The 13,397-nt window shown below is 48.1% G+C and overlaps 1 protein-coding gene across 3 annotated transcripts in view; it reads right to left on the bottom strand.

Annotated features, from left to right (window-relative positions):
- Positions 1 to 13,397, bottom strand: part of KCNIP1 (potassium voltage-gated channel interacting protein 1) — a 346,247-nt gene that overhangs the window by 199,610 nt on the left and 133,240 nt on the right. Inside the window, exon 1 of one of the 3 annotated variants that reach the window (XM_040444656.1) lies at positions 13,111 to 13,389. The exons of 1 other annotated variant lie outside the window; for it this stretch is intronic. In XM_040444656.1, the coding sequence (XP_040300590.1) occupies positions 13,111 to 13,171 (61 nt within the window). In that variant the 5' untranslated portion in view covers positions 13,172 to 13,389. Of the gene's footprint in view, positions 1 to 13,110; positions 13,390 to 13,397 lie in introns of those variants that run through there. One more of the 3 variants, XM_040444671.1, reaches the window with a different exon arrangement.

The following is a 13,397-nucleotide window of genomic DNA, read 5'->3' as shown; positions in this document are numbered from 1 at the left end:
GAGAGCAGGTGCATTCCGATGGGATAGACAGCTACCTGATGACCTTGTGTACCTCTGGAGGTGGGACGTTTAAATCCGATGAGTTCATCCAAGAGTATAACCTGTGTCCTCGTGCAAGTTTACTCTTTCACTCCACAAATTTTTACTGAAGACTGACTATGTAGCAGGCGTGGCACTATGCTATGTCCTGGGAATGCAAGTGTCAAGAAGACAGCTTGTACGCAAATGATTCTGAAAAGTGCCAACCATGGATAAATCGAGAGGCATGAACTAATGTGTCTTATTCTTTCCTACTACTGAAAGATACATCTAGGGGAATTCAAAGTCTCAGGGTTAGAAATCCTTCTGCATAGACTAGTCAAAGAAGATAGACTGAACAAAGGGAAAAACAGCCTCCAATCCACTGCTGCCACTACCACCACTACCCCTATTACTACCACCATCATCCCACCAACAATACTACCACTACCACCACTATTTCACCACCACCATTAGCGCCAATGTCACCATATCGTTATCACCATCATTACTAATACCACTTCTCATCACACTACCACCATCGTGCCCCCATCGCCACTGGCGCCATCCCATCACTGTTGTCCCTACCAGAATCATCATAATTACCACTAACATTATCATGCTCCAGCAACACCATGACCCGCCATCACCACCATTAGTACTCTAATACAACTACTGTCACTGTCGCCAATATCTCTGGTATCGCCAACGTTATCCCTACGGTAACCATCAACACCCCTAATGCTATCTGCTACCACCTGTCACTACCATCATTGCTACTGCCAACACAACCGTCACCGTCACATGCACCATCCTTGCCACCATCATCAAAAGTATTACTATACCTGTGATCACTATCATCACCTACGTACTAATACTCACCACTTACACATTGCCTTACAGTTTATAAACACTTGCATTCACCTGATCTCATTTAATCACCATGACAATCCAATGAGTTGATATCATGACTGCTGTTAACAGATGACAAACCGGACACGCAGAGAGGAGTCAAACAATTGGCTTCAACCACATAGCTTGTAAAGGGTAAGCTAGGACTGGCCTTTAGTTCTATTTCACCCAACATGCCATACCTTTTCTATGAACTCTAAGCTGTTATGAAATAGCCTCCAATGTTCTATTTTTTTTTAAACACTAAACCACTGTCTTTGATGTCCTGGATCCTGTGAATATGCTGAGGGGAGCCTCAAAGCTGTGCCCAGGCTTCTTTGCTACATTAATCCCAATTAGGGAATTCCAAGTCCTCATGCATCTCAGTATAATGTCAATTCAAGCCACCAAGTACCAATCATGTGCCCAGAACTGTGTTGGACTCCTTGGAGAAGCTCAGAAGGGCAGGAAGGAAGGTTCCAGCCTTTGAGGAAAGTGTACTCCTACTGAAGGGCCAGACCATGTTTACAGGGAGCGATTATAGAGCAATTCAAGGCAATCAATTGCTAAATCATGCCGGCCCGTGCGCGCCTGGGGGGGGGGGGGCCCGGGGGAGCAGCTGTGGGCTGAAGTGATCACTGGGAGACTTCTGGGAAGACAGGGTGAGGATGAGAGGGGACAGCCCTTGTCCCCAATTACTTTGTCCTTTCCTCATCCTTCCTCTCGGCTACCTTTCAGGACTTTCCCCCGACCTTCCTGAATGTGGACACCTGACTCTGGTCACTGCCTCCAATGTTCCCTCACATTTCTTTCTTTCTTTCTTTCTTTCTTTCTTTCTTTCTTTCTTTCTTTCTTTCTTTCTTTCAAAATGTTTTTTAACATTTTATTTTTGAGAGAGAGAGAGAGAGAGAGAGAGAGAGAGAGAGAGCCAGGAAGGGCAGAGAGAAAGGGAGACACAGAATCTGAAGCAGGCTCCAGACTCTATGAGCTGTCAGCACAGAGCACGACGTGGGGCTCGAACTCACGAACCGTGAGATCACAGCCTGAGCTGAAGTCGGACGCTTATCCAACTGAGCCACCCAGGTGCCCCAACTTCTCTCACATTTCTAATAACAACCTTTCTATTGACTTCCTCCAAGTCACAAAAGCGCATCACTGCCATTTTTATTCCTTCTCCTTTCTTCTCATCTACTTCAATGATGTTGCTCATACCATTCCTTTTACCTAGAACTCTCCTAACCTACATTCTTGCATGGGTCAAGCCCTTGCTCTTTAATCAATCTGAAATGCCATCTTTTTCAGTCATCCTCTCTGATTCTTCAGCCCTGTGCCTCTGGTAGAGATGGTCTCTCCCTCCCATGAACCCCCACAGGGTAACACAATCTGCAATGTGGTATAGGTAGACACTCAGATACAGTCTAGCTTAGTTGATTCACCAGGCAGGTACAGGTGTTGGAGTCAAATCTGCTGGGTTCAAATCCTGGCTTGGCCACTTTCAAGAGGTGAGACATTGGTGAGACATTGGACATTTCCCTATGCTCTCTGCTCTTCAGTTTCCTTATCTGTAAAGAGTCCAGTAACAATGCCGACTTCCTGGTGATGCTGTAAGGCCTAAATAAAACCAAGCCGCTAAAGTGTCTGGCACATAGTTGGAGCTCTATAGATTTGTTGTTAATATTATTATTACGGTCACCAGAGTGAAGCACCTTGAGGGCAAAGATAGTATCCTCCATAACTAATCTCCTTCTGGCAGCTTCTTTCCTCAGGGGGCAGATGGGAACCTGACTTAGCTCCTATACAGTTTATATGATGTGGACCAATGCACAGAGTGGTTGCTCTGGAAGGTCAGGAAGATCCAGGGATGGCGGGAGAGTAGCACAAGATGAGGGCAGATGTAATAGGCAACGGGAGGACTAAAGGGGACCCCTGAAAAAGTCAGGACAGGATTCTATACTCAGTCTTTACTCCAGGCCTTCCTACCCCTCCTTATAATACACGCTAGGAATGTATCTGCATTTGGAGATGGTCAGAGTTGGTGAGAATCCTGGCTCCTCCACCAGCCATCTGGGGGATGCTTGGCCAAGTCACTTCCTCCAAAGCCTCAGTTTCCTTATCTATAAAGTGGGGAGTTGAATGTTACTTCTCATAGCATGAGATTTCATGTGTTATATGGGGATAATCATAGTATTGGGTTATTGTAAGGATTAAATTTGTTTAATGTATCAAAAAAACTTAGAATAGTACTTGGCAAAAAGTGCTATATAAATCTCATTTCTTTTTCCTATTCTTTTTCTTATTATAAGAGCTTTAAATTGTATTTGTGTTGTTGTTATATTTGTCAATAACTTGCATGGTGCCTGGCACAAAGCAGGTCCTCAATACAGATTGGTTTTTGCTTTTTGTTTTTTGTTTTTTTCTTTTTCCTGTCTGGTTCCAACTCCGACGCAGAAATACCAATAGGCACATTCAAGAGATGTCTACAGCACCAGCAAAGTAGAAGCTTCAAAATTGTGAGCAAACATGTTTTGAAAATGTATTATCTTTTTTTTTTTAAATCATCAAAGTAGTCATCATGAAAAAAAGTCCAAATTTCATTCCATTTCCTTAGACTTATTTTCCTGTTTCAGTTGTGAATTGTCTAAGTAACAGTTGCTAGGGTCGGGGCGGGGGATGGGAGTGTGGCAGATCTAATCATTTTAGCCCTAGGACCTTTAGGGCTTGGAGTCCTAATCTAGCCCAGTGCTGGCAGGTGCAAAGGAGAAAGGAAAAGGAGTGAGCCCCCTGCTGTCCCCACTAGGTGAGCAGGGAAACCTCTGGAAGGGCCCCTGCTGAGTGTGCAGTTTGGCCATCTGGGAGAGTGGCACATGGGTGAGTGCCAGGGATGGAGGGAAAACGCGACCTCAGACCCACACGGATGCCAGTGCACTGGCTTCCCCGCAGCAGCTGGGTGCTGCACGGCCTCCAGAAGTCTCCCCCAGCTGCCAGCCCCCCTCTCTCTTGGGGCCCAGGGTGGGCATGGGTGAGGAGCTGACAGGGCCAATGGGGGAGGCTGGTGGCTGTCATGTTCGGTTCCCAGGGGCTCAGAAGCTAGAAGCGGTTGTTCCAGGCCTTCCTGGGCGTCAGAGGCCTGCTTGTGGCCTGGATGTGGCTTGGGTTGGAGGAGGAGACCATGTGGTGGGATGCCTTTGTCTCAAGCACACTTCAAATCCTTGCTCTTTAGTCACTAGACAATCATAGCAGCTCCATGAACCTCAGTTTCCCGATTTGCAGACGAGATGAACAACACAACCATCACAGAGCTACTGTAAAAGTGAAAGGAGATTAGGTATGCAGAAGGGTCTGGGACATGCAGGCCCTTAAAAAATCCAAATCTCTTCTCAACCAATGCTGCCCTATCCCTCCAGTTTCTACCCCAAACAAGCCTAGTGACCCTGGATGAGTCCTGCTTAACTGTTTAGTGCAGAAAGCTTTCTACAACAGCCAGTAGGATTGCTTGTTTTCCAACAGAGAGGTCCTACTATGCCCCATGGAAAAGGCATTTAACTTCCATGCTTCAGGCTCTTCCTTTGTCTATTAGACTTCTACTAACTCTGCCATACCTGGCTTCAAATGCCACACAAACGCTTTGTAAGGAAACCCGGCTGCCGGCCTGCCCTACGATTCTGAACGTTATCAGTGAAATCCCTTGTGGAGAGAGGTCTTTGGTCCTGCGCTCTGTCCTGGCCCATGTCTGAGACGCAACTGGTTAAAGACTCAGAATCCCTCCTTGTCATACTGTCTGGTAACACAGAACTTGGACGTACAGCTAAGGTGAGGGCTGGCAGAATCAAGATTCAGGATCTCACTTGGCTGGAATAACATTTCAAATTAGTAAATTAAAACTTAATGGGCATACGTAGCCCGGCACTTCTGTTTTATTTAAAAAAGAAAGAAAGAAAAGCTCAACGGAAACCATGTGAATCTGGGGAGATCTGACTTCAGAGCAACTTATGTGCAGACAAGCAGGGCTGGGGAGGCCTAGGGTTCAGGCCCCAGACTGGACGCTCCAACTGCGTGACTGTGGGCAAACCACCCACCTCTCTGGACTCCATTTTGTTATCTTAAGTGACACTCGAACCAGGAGCCTTCAAAGGCCCCTTCCAGCTCGATATGTAAACTTATAAATAAACACATAAAGACATATATATGTACTATAATCTGTGCTCTAGGTCGTGGGCACACGAGCCACCTGGTGATCTTAGGAAAATGCAGGTTACGATCCAGGACCTGGGGCTGAATTTCTAACAATCTCCCAGGTGGCATCAAGGCTACTGGTCTGAGGACCACACTGAGAACAGCACAGCTCCAGATGGTCATAACTCACCGCTACTGCCTTCTTGCTATCCTTTGACCACTGGGGTCTTACGTGCATTCTGCATTTCATCCTCATAACGACCCTGGAGGGAATTGCTATCAATATCCCAATTGTCGGGATGTAGAAAGGCAGATTCACAGAGTTGAAGGGCCTGCCTGAGGCCGCATGGCTAGCAATCTGCAGGGCCAGACTTTGTATCCAGGTTATGTATATGCCCATAATAGCCACACCACATGCATACGTGTAATACAGATTTAGGCCAACATGTGGCCAAGGGCAGAAAGGAATTAGTGAGACAGCAGAAAGCAAACACACCAGCGAGGTCCTGTGTTTGTTTCCTCTGCAATGATGACCACTCATCAACTGGCTGACCCCTCTCTGCCTCTCTGGACCATGTGAAAACACTGACTGATTCTGGTCCCTGATTTGGAAGGTTTGGAAATCCAACATACTTGAAGACCGATGTGCTCGATCCTTCACTGACAGGCAATGATGGCTGCAACAAAGGGAAAAGAATGTAGTTCACATAAATGATTAGAGCAGAGGAGCGATGTTTAATCCTATTAATGAATTTGCTAATTGGCCTTATGCCCCCAATCATTTCATATTTAGGCTTTTGCAGTGTCAGATTAAATAGAAACGGATCCAGGGGTGGTTTGAGACGAGGCTAAAGGCATTTCGCTCAAGGCCTACAGATGGCTCGGTGGTGTGGTATGGCTAATGAGGGCTGTATCCGAACGCCTTCTCTCCACATTCCCCACTGGGGCTGCTCTTTCTTGAGGCAAGGCCAGCAGGGGAGGGGGAGGGTGTGGTGCCTAAGAGCTCACGCTCAAGGATCAGCCAGAACTGGGCACTGCTATCCAAGGGCTGTGTGACCCTGGGAAAGGAACTTCGCTTCTCAGAACCTCAGTTCCTCATCTGCGAAATGGGAACTGTAAAAGGGTCTGCCCTCCAGGGCTGGGAAGAGGTTAATAAAGTAACAGGGAAAAGGGCAGAGTAAGGTGCCTGGCAAAGAACAGCGGTCAACATCAGCTATTATTATTATTAACCTTGGCAGATGATCCACATTCTCCTATCTCGCCACTGGGAAGTTTTCATCATCTAAAACTGCCAGCTTCCCTTAGGAGTTACCAGAGAAACTTCTCAGGATGCTAGGGGCCAGGGTTGTGATGGCTCTGAGTCCCAGAGGGATGGAATCAGAGGCCACAGTTTGAAGGGACACAGATCACCAAGGAATGCCCAGTCATAGTGCAGAGGAAGCAACAGAGGAGGAAGGGACCTGCTCCAAGATGGATAAAGGCAGCTGCAAAGCCAGTACAACCCGAGTTGCTAAAATCATCTTACCGTATGTGAAGCACAATGCTCACTACCTCTTTGGCCCCATACGCATCCCTGTAAGGTAGATGCTGTCATTGTCCCCATTTTACAGAGGGGGAAACTGAGGCTCGGAAAGGCTCAGCTGAGGAGTCACAGAGCCAGAGTTTAAACCCAGGTCTTACTTTCACTCAGGGGTCCTAACCATTCTGCAACCCTGTTCCTAGCCCCCTGATTTGAGTGGAATGCAGTTCCCATTTCCCCCCACTGCCCCAGTGAGGATTCCTGCCTGGACTGGAATAATAAGAATTAATCCAAAGTTCTGCTCCCCTGGCTAGTGTATGGGAAGCCAGCGATATCCCAGCGGATTACAGCTACTCCCCAAAGGTGACCCATTTAAAACACTCCCTGGAGGGAGGGGAAGCATTTAAAGATAAGTCAAGTTTGTCTGAAGGTCCCAAGACTCTCAGTCACAGTCTCTCTCTCCCTCCCTCCCTCCCTCCTTCCCTCCCTGCCTCCCTCCCACCCCGCCCCACCTTTCCCCCTCTCTCTCCTAAACACTGCTCATTCCTTGCCTGATGAATGGGAACATCAACTCCAGGGCCATTATGCAGAACTTTGCAGTGTTCCCCGCCACAAGCAGACCTGGATTTCTCATCTGTGCTGCCGCATTCTTGCACTACTTGGAGCCATCAAGAACACGCCCTGCTCCATCCATCCTTACCTCCACACGGCCAACATCCATCAGGTCTGGGCCCAATATCAGGCCTGACAGAAACGCTGGAATATAACTCATTCCTTCAGAGCTAGTCAGAGAGATAAACGTATAAACCCATAATCACGTAATGTTCATAATTGTAGCGTGCAGAAGCAGCAACAGCTGCAGAGGTAACAGGGGAGGGAGAGATGTGCTCTACCTCCAGGAGCCTGGGAGTGGGTGATATTGAATGAGGTCTTGAAGGATGTGTAGGAGTTTGCCAGGTGAATGGGGAGGCAGAGGTGAAGGGTGAGTGGAAGCCAGAGTGGACCTCGGGCAGAGGTAATATCAGGAAGCAATGCTTTAAGGATACTTCAGATGTTGCTTGGCGAATCAATAAATGGGCAGAAAAATACACAGGTTCTTGGTCTCACCCAGACAAGGTAAAAGTGAACCCAATATACAAGGGAGGTCATTCTGGATCAGTCCTTGCTTTAGATTTTTTTTTTATCAATCAACAAAAGAGCGAAAGCTTAAGAGATACCTTCCCATCTTCTTGCCTTCCCCCAAAACACTACACACCTACTGATACCCAAAAAACTACCGGGCTTTTCTTGACTGAATTTATAATTTTTAGCTTTCTAAGAAGTACATGCTATGTTTATTATTATCTGTACCATGGCTTCCTGTCCCATGGACTCCTTCCAGTTTTCATGGGGGATAGCTTAGATCCAGGGTTGGGGTAGCATGACAATCAATGCTCTTCATGAAAGACAGTCTTTCACTATAGCCTTCCAAGGACTTCATTACTCATTCATTAATTTATGGATACATTCATTCATGCATGTACTCATATCTTCAATCATTCCCTCTGGCATTCATTTGATATTTCATTTGCTCCCTTTCATTCATGTATTTACTTATTCCTCCATTCATTTAATCATTCATTCTTTCACTCACATGTCAACATATGCACTCACTGTTCATTTTCACATTTACTAAACATTCATTGAGCAAAGCCCTTCTAGGTATACAAAGAGGTCCAGACTGTGCCCCTTGCCAGGAACAAACCTTCTCATTTTAGGCAGTAGTCCCTCACTTCTATCTTTCAAACTTTCCATTTCCCTCTTTCTGTTCACCTTGATCTCCACTGAGTGTCTTCTGGGATTGAGATCCCAGAACTGTGCCTGGCACTGGGTGTGGGCTCCTCAAGCTTTTGTGACTCTCAGGAGCTGGGGAGTAGGAACACTGTTCTCAGCATCTCCCTGCTAAATGGTAAACAGATTCAGTACATCTCATGGACAAAGCCAATTCAAAGCCAGCAGACCAAATAAGAGAATTCATTCAAGGTAAAGGGCTGGTAACCGAAATTCCAGCGGGAAGCTAACTTTTCCTGCAGGGTCTGCAATTCTAGAAAATAACAGAGAGCGGCCAACCATTCCATTATTTATAATTTCCTCCAGAAAAGATTTATTGAGTACCTACTATGTGCAGGAAACCAGGCTGAGGACTTTGAGGAATGATTCAGACAAGTTCCCTGCAAGAAGCTGACACTCCAGAGTCAGGGGTTGGGTGGGGGGTTGGGGAGGTGTGGTTAACACCTCCATCCAGTGCCTACTTGAATGCATGACTTGAAAGTCATGAAAATGCATACTTTAAACTATTTGGGAATGTAGATGAGAGAAATCACTGCCTCCCAGGGTCCAGGGAAGCCTTCTTGACTGTGGAAATAGCTGAGTGAGGTCTTGGGTTATGGGTGGAATGATAATTATCGGACCAGGAGATGGAGGAAGGGTAACATGGAGTTAGAAGGGTAACACAGAGTTAAAAGGATGGACAAAGATGCAGAAGCCGGGGAGACCCACACAAACGCCTCCATAAATTAGTACGCCTCTCTTAGACATAAGGAAACTGGCATCTCCAAGGTGAAATGATTTGCCAAAGGTCCCCTGATACAAGGGCTGTGTGACAGCAGGGTTTCTGCTTCTCCACGCCTCGCTGCCTCTCCTTGGTCTCCCAGATCTTCTGGGTTGAGCATGCTGCCCGATTAAAAAACTACAAACCCAGCTTCATCAGGAACCCTCTCGTTCCACAAATTCTCCAAGGTGTTCACTGATCTAGGAATCAGGAAACCAATTCCATATTTGTCCCTAATTTGCCACGGGGACTTAGAAAAAGCATCTCATAGGTGTGGGCTTTAGTTTGCTCATCTAGTCAGTGAGCACTCTGGAGATCCCAAGCTCAGACCTTCCTGAGGGTTCTGAATGTTTTCTTCTGGCAGTGGAGGACTGATAACCCATTTGCTTACAGGCATACCTCCACTGAGATGGCCTTGGTCTAGTGATGTTCTGCCTAAATTCTCTTGCCCCCCACAGGCTCCGCAGCTGCACCTGCATCAGCCTTCTCTGGTCACCCCACACCCCAACCCTTTTCGCTTACTTGTTAAAGCCCAGAGCAGTGTACCGAGCAGTGTCCTTGGTATAAGCACATGCAAAACTCCTGGAGCCAGAAATTCTACCTAGGACCGGGCTGCAGAAGCTAAATCCCCAAAAGCAGGATGGCCTTTCCTCATTCTTAAAGAGAAACAAAGATCCCAAACAGAGAAGGAAAATGAATTTGAATGTTTTTATTCAGTGACCCTGCTCTTAAACGAATTCAGATTTCGGCTGCCTTCAGGAAGCTCTCCCTGAACACTCAGCTTGGGCTATGTGTGTCCCTCTCTCAGCACTAGTCACATGGGGTTTTGCCCTACTTAAAAAAAATGTATACATGCTACCAGATTATATTTTGGCAAACATGCAGGGATTTGTTCAGCAAGCTATGTTGTTTTCAGGACCAGCCACGGAGCAGAGGTCAGTGGAGGCTCAGTAACAGGACCAGCCTCGGTGTATCTAAAGTTTTGGGTCCTAGTTATCTGGACAGTGCTGGAAGAGGGCTCCAGAAACAAGGAGGTAGGACTCCCAGAGGCACTGCCTACTTCCAGGATGGCCTCACTCGAGGCATTTGGAAGCCACAAACAGTTCAGAGCCATAAATTGAACAGAAGCTAAAATATGCTGACCACTTACTACATAGCAGAGCTCGTGCTGAGCATTTGACTTGCATTATCCCTGAAATTCACACAACCCAACAGCTATTTTAAAATGGTAACTACCACTACTGTCTCTGTTTTACACTTGAGGCAAACACAGCAAGTGAGTTGTCGGCCTGGATTTGAATCCAGCAGGAATTGAAAATCCCCACCATCCTCTTCTTACTGCTTCTAATTAGATCCGAGCCTGATGTCTCAGAGATCATAGTAGCAGTTCCAGCAAGAGCATCAGCAATAAAAAACCTCCAAGTTTGAGAGCAGGATGGAACCTGAGGAGAAACTGAGGTCCCAAGGTGGGGGGAAAGGGAACTGGCCAGGAAGTGATCCCTGACCACTAGCCTCCCTAGCCAGTTTCTAAGTCACTTCTCTCTGCAGGAAAGGTCTTCTGCTGATTAGCATTCCACAGAGGAAGATGGTAAGATAAGACTCTGCTCGGGGCCAAATGCCAGGAGAAATACACACAGCTGGAGCCCTGGACAATTCAGCCAATGTGGTGGAACTCTGTGCAAGAGGGACCGACCACTCAGGGCTGGGGCTTGCCGTGGCGGCCTGCCCAACAGCCTTGACCCGCTGTGAGCTTCAAACAGGCATTGTTGTGACAGTTAAATGAGAAGGTGCAGAAGAAGCACCCAGAACTGTGCCAGGCACACAGCAAGGGCTCACCGAATGCTGGTGCCCCTCTTCTCTTTCTTAGGATCCTGGGAGAGAGCAAAGAGCTCTGGTCTCTGGGACTCCAATGGGAATTCACTGGGGTGACCCAGAATTTTGTGCAGGAGAAGGGAATGGTAGACAGTAAAGTTTGAGCTTTTAATCTTTGCCTGACCCTGTGCAAGGAACTTCATATCCATCCTTATTATTATTTTTTTTTTTTTCACGTGCTTACAAGTCTCCTTTGGGTCCTTGGTGGCTCAGCCAACACTGTATATGTAGCATGGTCCTCCCTCCCTGTACTTCCCACACACCCAGTTTCCTGCCTGGACATAGTATTGTCACCCATGTTATGGATGAGAAAACTGAGGCTAAGAGGGGTGAGGCTGGCCTGAGATCTCAGAAGGAGGCGCTGATGAAGCTGGGATGCACACCCAGACCCCACTGGACTCCAGAGCTCAAGATCTTTCTGTGACACCTAGCTGACTCCCAGAAGTGCCACAGGCATTGAAAATATTTTAAAACAAACCCCTGGGTTTCTTGTACCCACAGTCCCCTGGCCTCTGGGGCCTCATAGTGGTCAGACAGATGATGGGGGTTTGGTGCTGAATTGTGTTCCCACACAAGTAGTATCTGAGGATCTGTGAGAAACAGGGCTCTGAATGTCAAGGTCCTGGACCAAGGCTTGCAGACCTGTCCTGCCCAAGACTGGTAAAAAGGCAACCAGACCCTTCCCTGCCAAAAGGATGTGTAACTCACGTGGCCTTAGACTCGTGTTCTAAGATGTAAACACCAATCCAGCTTCATCACCTAAGATCTACCTCCGGAGATCTCATTGCTCAGTGCTCAACCAGCCCAATGTCTCTGGGAGCTAGGCCAGATGCCTGGACCCCTTGAAGGCAGGTTACGCATGAGGAACTCTGGGACACAGACCTGCCTAACGAGTCAGGGGAGACCAACCAAGTCCTAAGAGCAGATCATTGAGCACCCTGGGGTCCAGCCTTACCTTAATACAATTTGAATCACTAACCAGCATTAAAGATTGGGAGCTATGACCCCCACCTATAGCCAGAACCTGAGCTCCAATGGTAGAGCTTGAAGGTTTAAGTGTCAGTTTACTTGAAACCCTTCTGCCACTCACAAGAGGATTTGAGCATTAAACGAAAGAACACAAAACCCATCATTTTCTTTCTTCCTAACTGCATCCTGTCTCTTCATTCCAACAACCAACTTTCTAACTGCTGGATAGGAGGCCTGTGTAGTCTCCCGTGGTGCAAGATATGTTTGCCCCAACTTCACATGGACCCATTCGACTCCTGTCCCACCGGCGGGGGAGACTGGGCATGTCTCAGCTGGGGAAAGGCAGCTATGGAACAGGGTCCAGGAAGGAGGGACTGCAGGGACTCACAGTTTCTAATCCCTGACATAGGCTCACTGCTCCATCACACCTCATCGGTGCCTTCAGCCCCCCCGGTGGTTCCCAGAGCATGGCAGCACCCTTGCGTGACACCCTGGCTCCTAGTGACTCCCCCAGTCACCAGGACATGAGCCCTGGGAGTTTCACCACCTGGCAGCAGCTGATTCCTTTTGGCTTGCAGAGGTTTATTGGGGTGGGCGCACAGAGCACTGTCTCCCGGATGAGGGACTCCTAGGTCTGCACCAGCACTACTACCAGGAGGAGTGTGTGCATGTGTGAGCACCCCTGCTGGGTGCCCACAGTTGCACAATCGCCAGCAGTCATGGGAACGGGAAGGGCTTCCCAACATTCCAACCAGACAATCCAGTCACCCCCCACCTGTGAATCTGACTCTTCCTTCTGTTCCCAGAGATTTCCAGGAGGAGTGTCCTGGCACCCAGTGCCCTACAGGGGATCTCCCCCGCCCCTGGGGCCAGTGCCCACTCTGGCTCCTCGTGCGTGTTCACGATATTCACACCAAACCTCCCGCCAGGTTTCTGACTCCTTCGGATACAAGGACCTGCCCTCGCTCGTGATGGAGAGGAGGGCCCAGGCCAAGGAAGGCAGGGGGCACACCCCAGCTCAGCACGGAGCACCCCCAAACCCAGCCAGGGGAACAAAAGGAAGAAGGAGGTGGCTTACCTTTAGAAGGTCGCCTTTGTTTGGTTTGCAGAGACGAGAAGGTGCCCATGACGGCCCCCATGGCAGCGAAGACTTGTGTGCGACTTGGGACCCCTTGCCCGGCCCCTCCCCTCCCCTGCAAAGAAATCAGTGTGGCTCCTCTACTCTGAATTGGAGGAGGAAAAAAAAAAAAAAAAAAAAAAAAAGCACCCGGCAGCTCGCCTGCAGCTTGGTATTCAGCGAGCGTGGGGCTGGGGCGCTGGGAGCCTTTTCTTTCCTTCTTCAGCCCCGCACATGCACTGACTCAC

Source organism: Herpailurus yagouaroundi, unplaced genomic scaffold (assembly GCF_014898765.1).
Source record: "Herpailurus yagouaroundi ecotype Mexico unplaced genomic scaffold, PumYag 29, whole genome shotgun sequence".
Classification (NCBI taxonomy): domain Eukaryota; kingdom Metazoa; phylum Chordata; class Mammalia; order Carnivora; family Felidae; genus Herpailurus; species Herpailurus yagouaroundi.
This window is presented reverse-complemented; position numbering and strand designations above follow the sequence as displayed.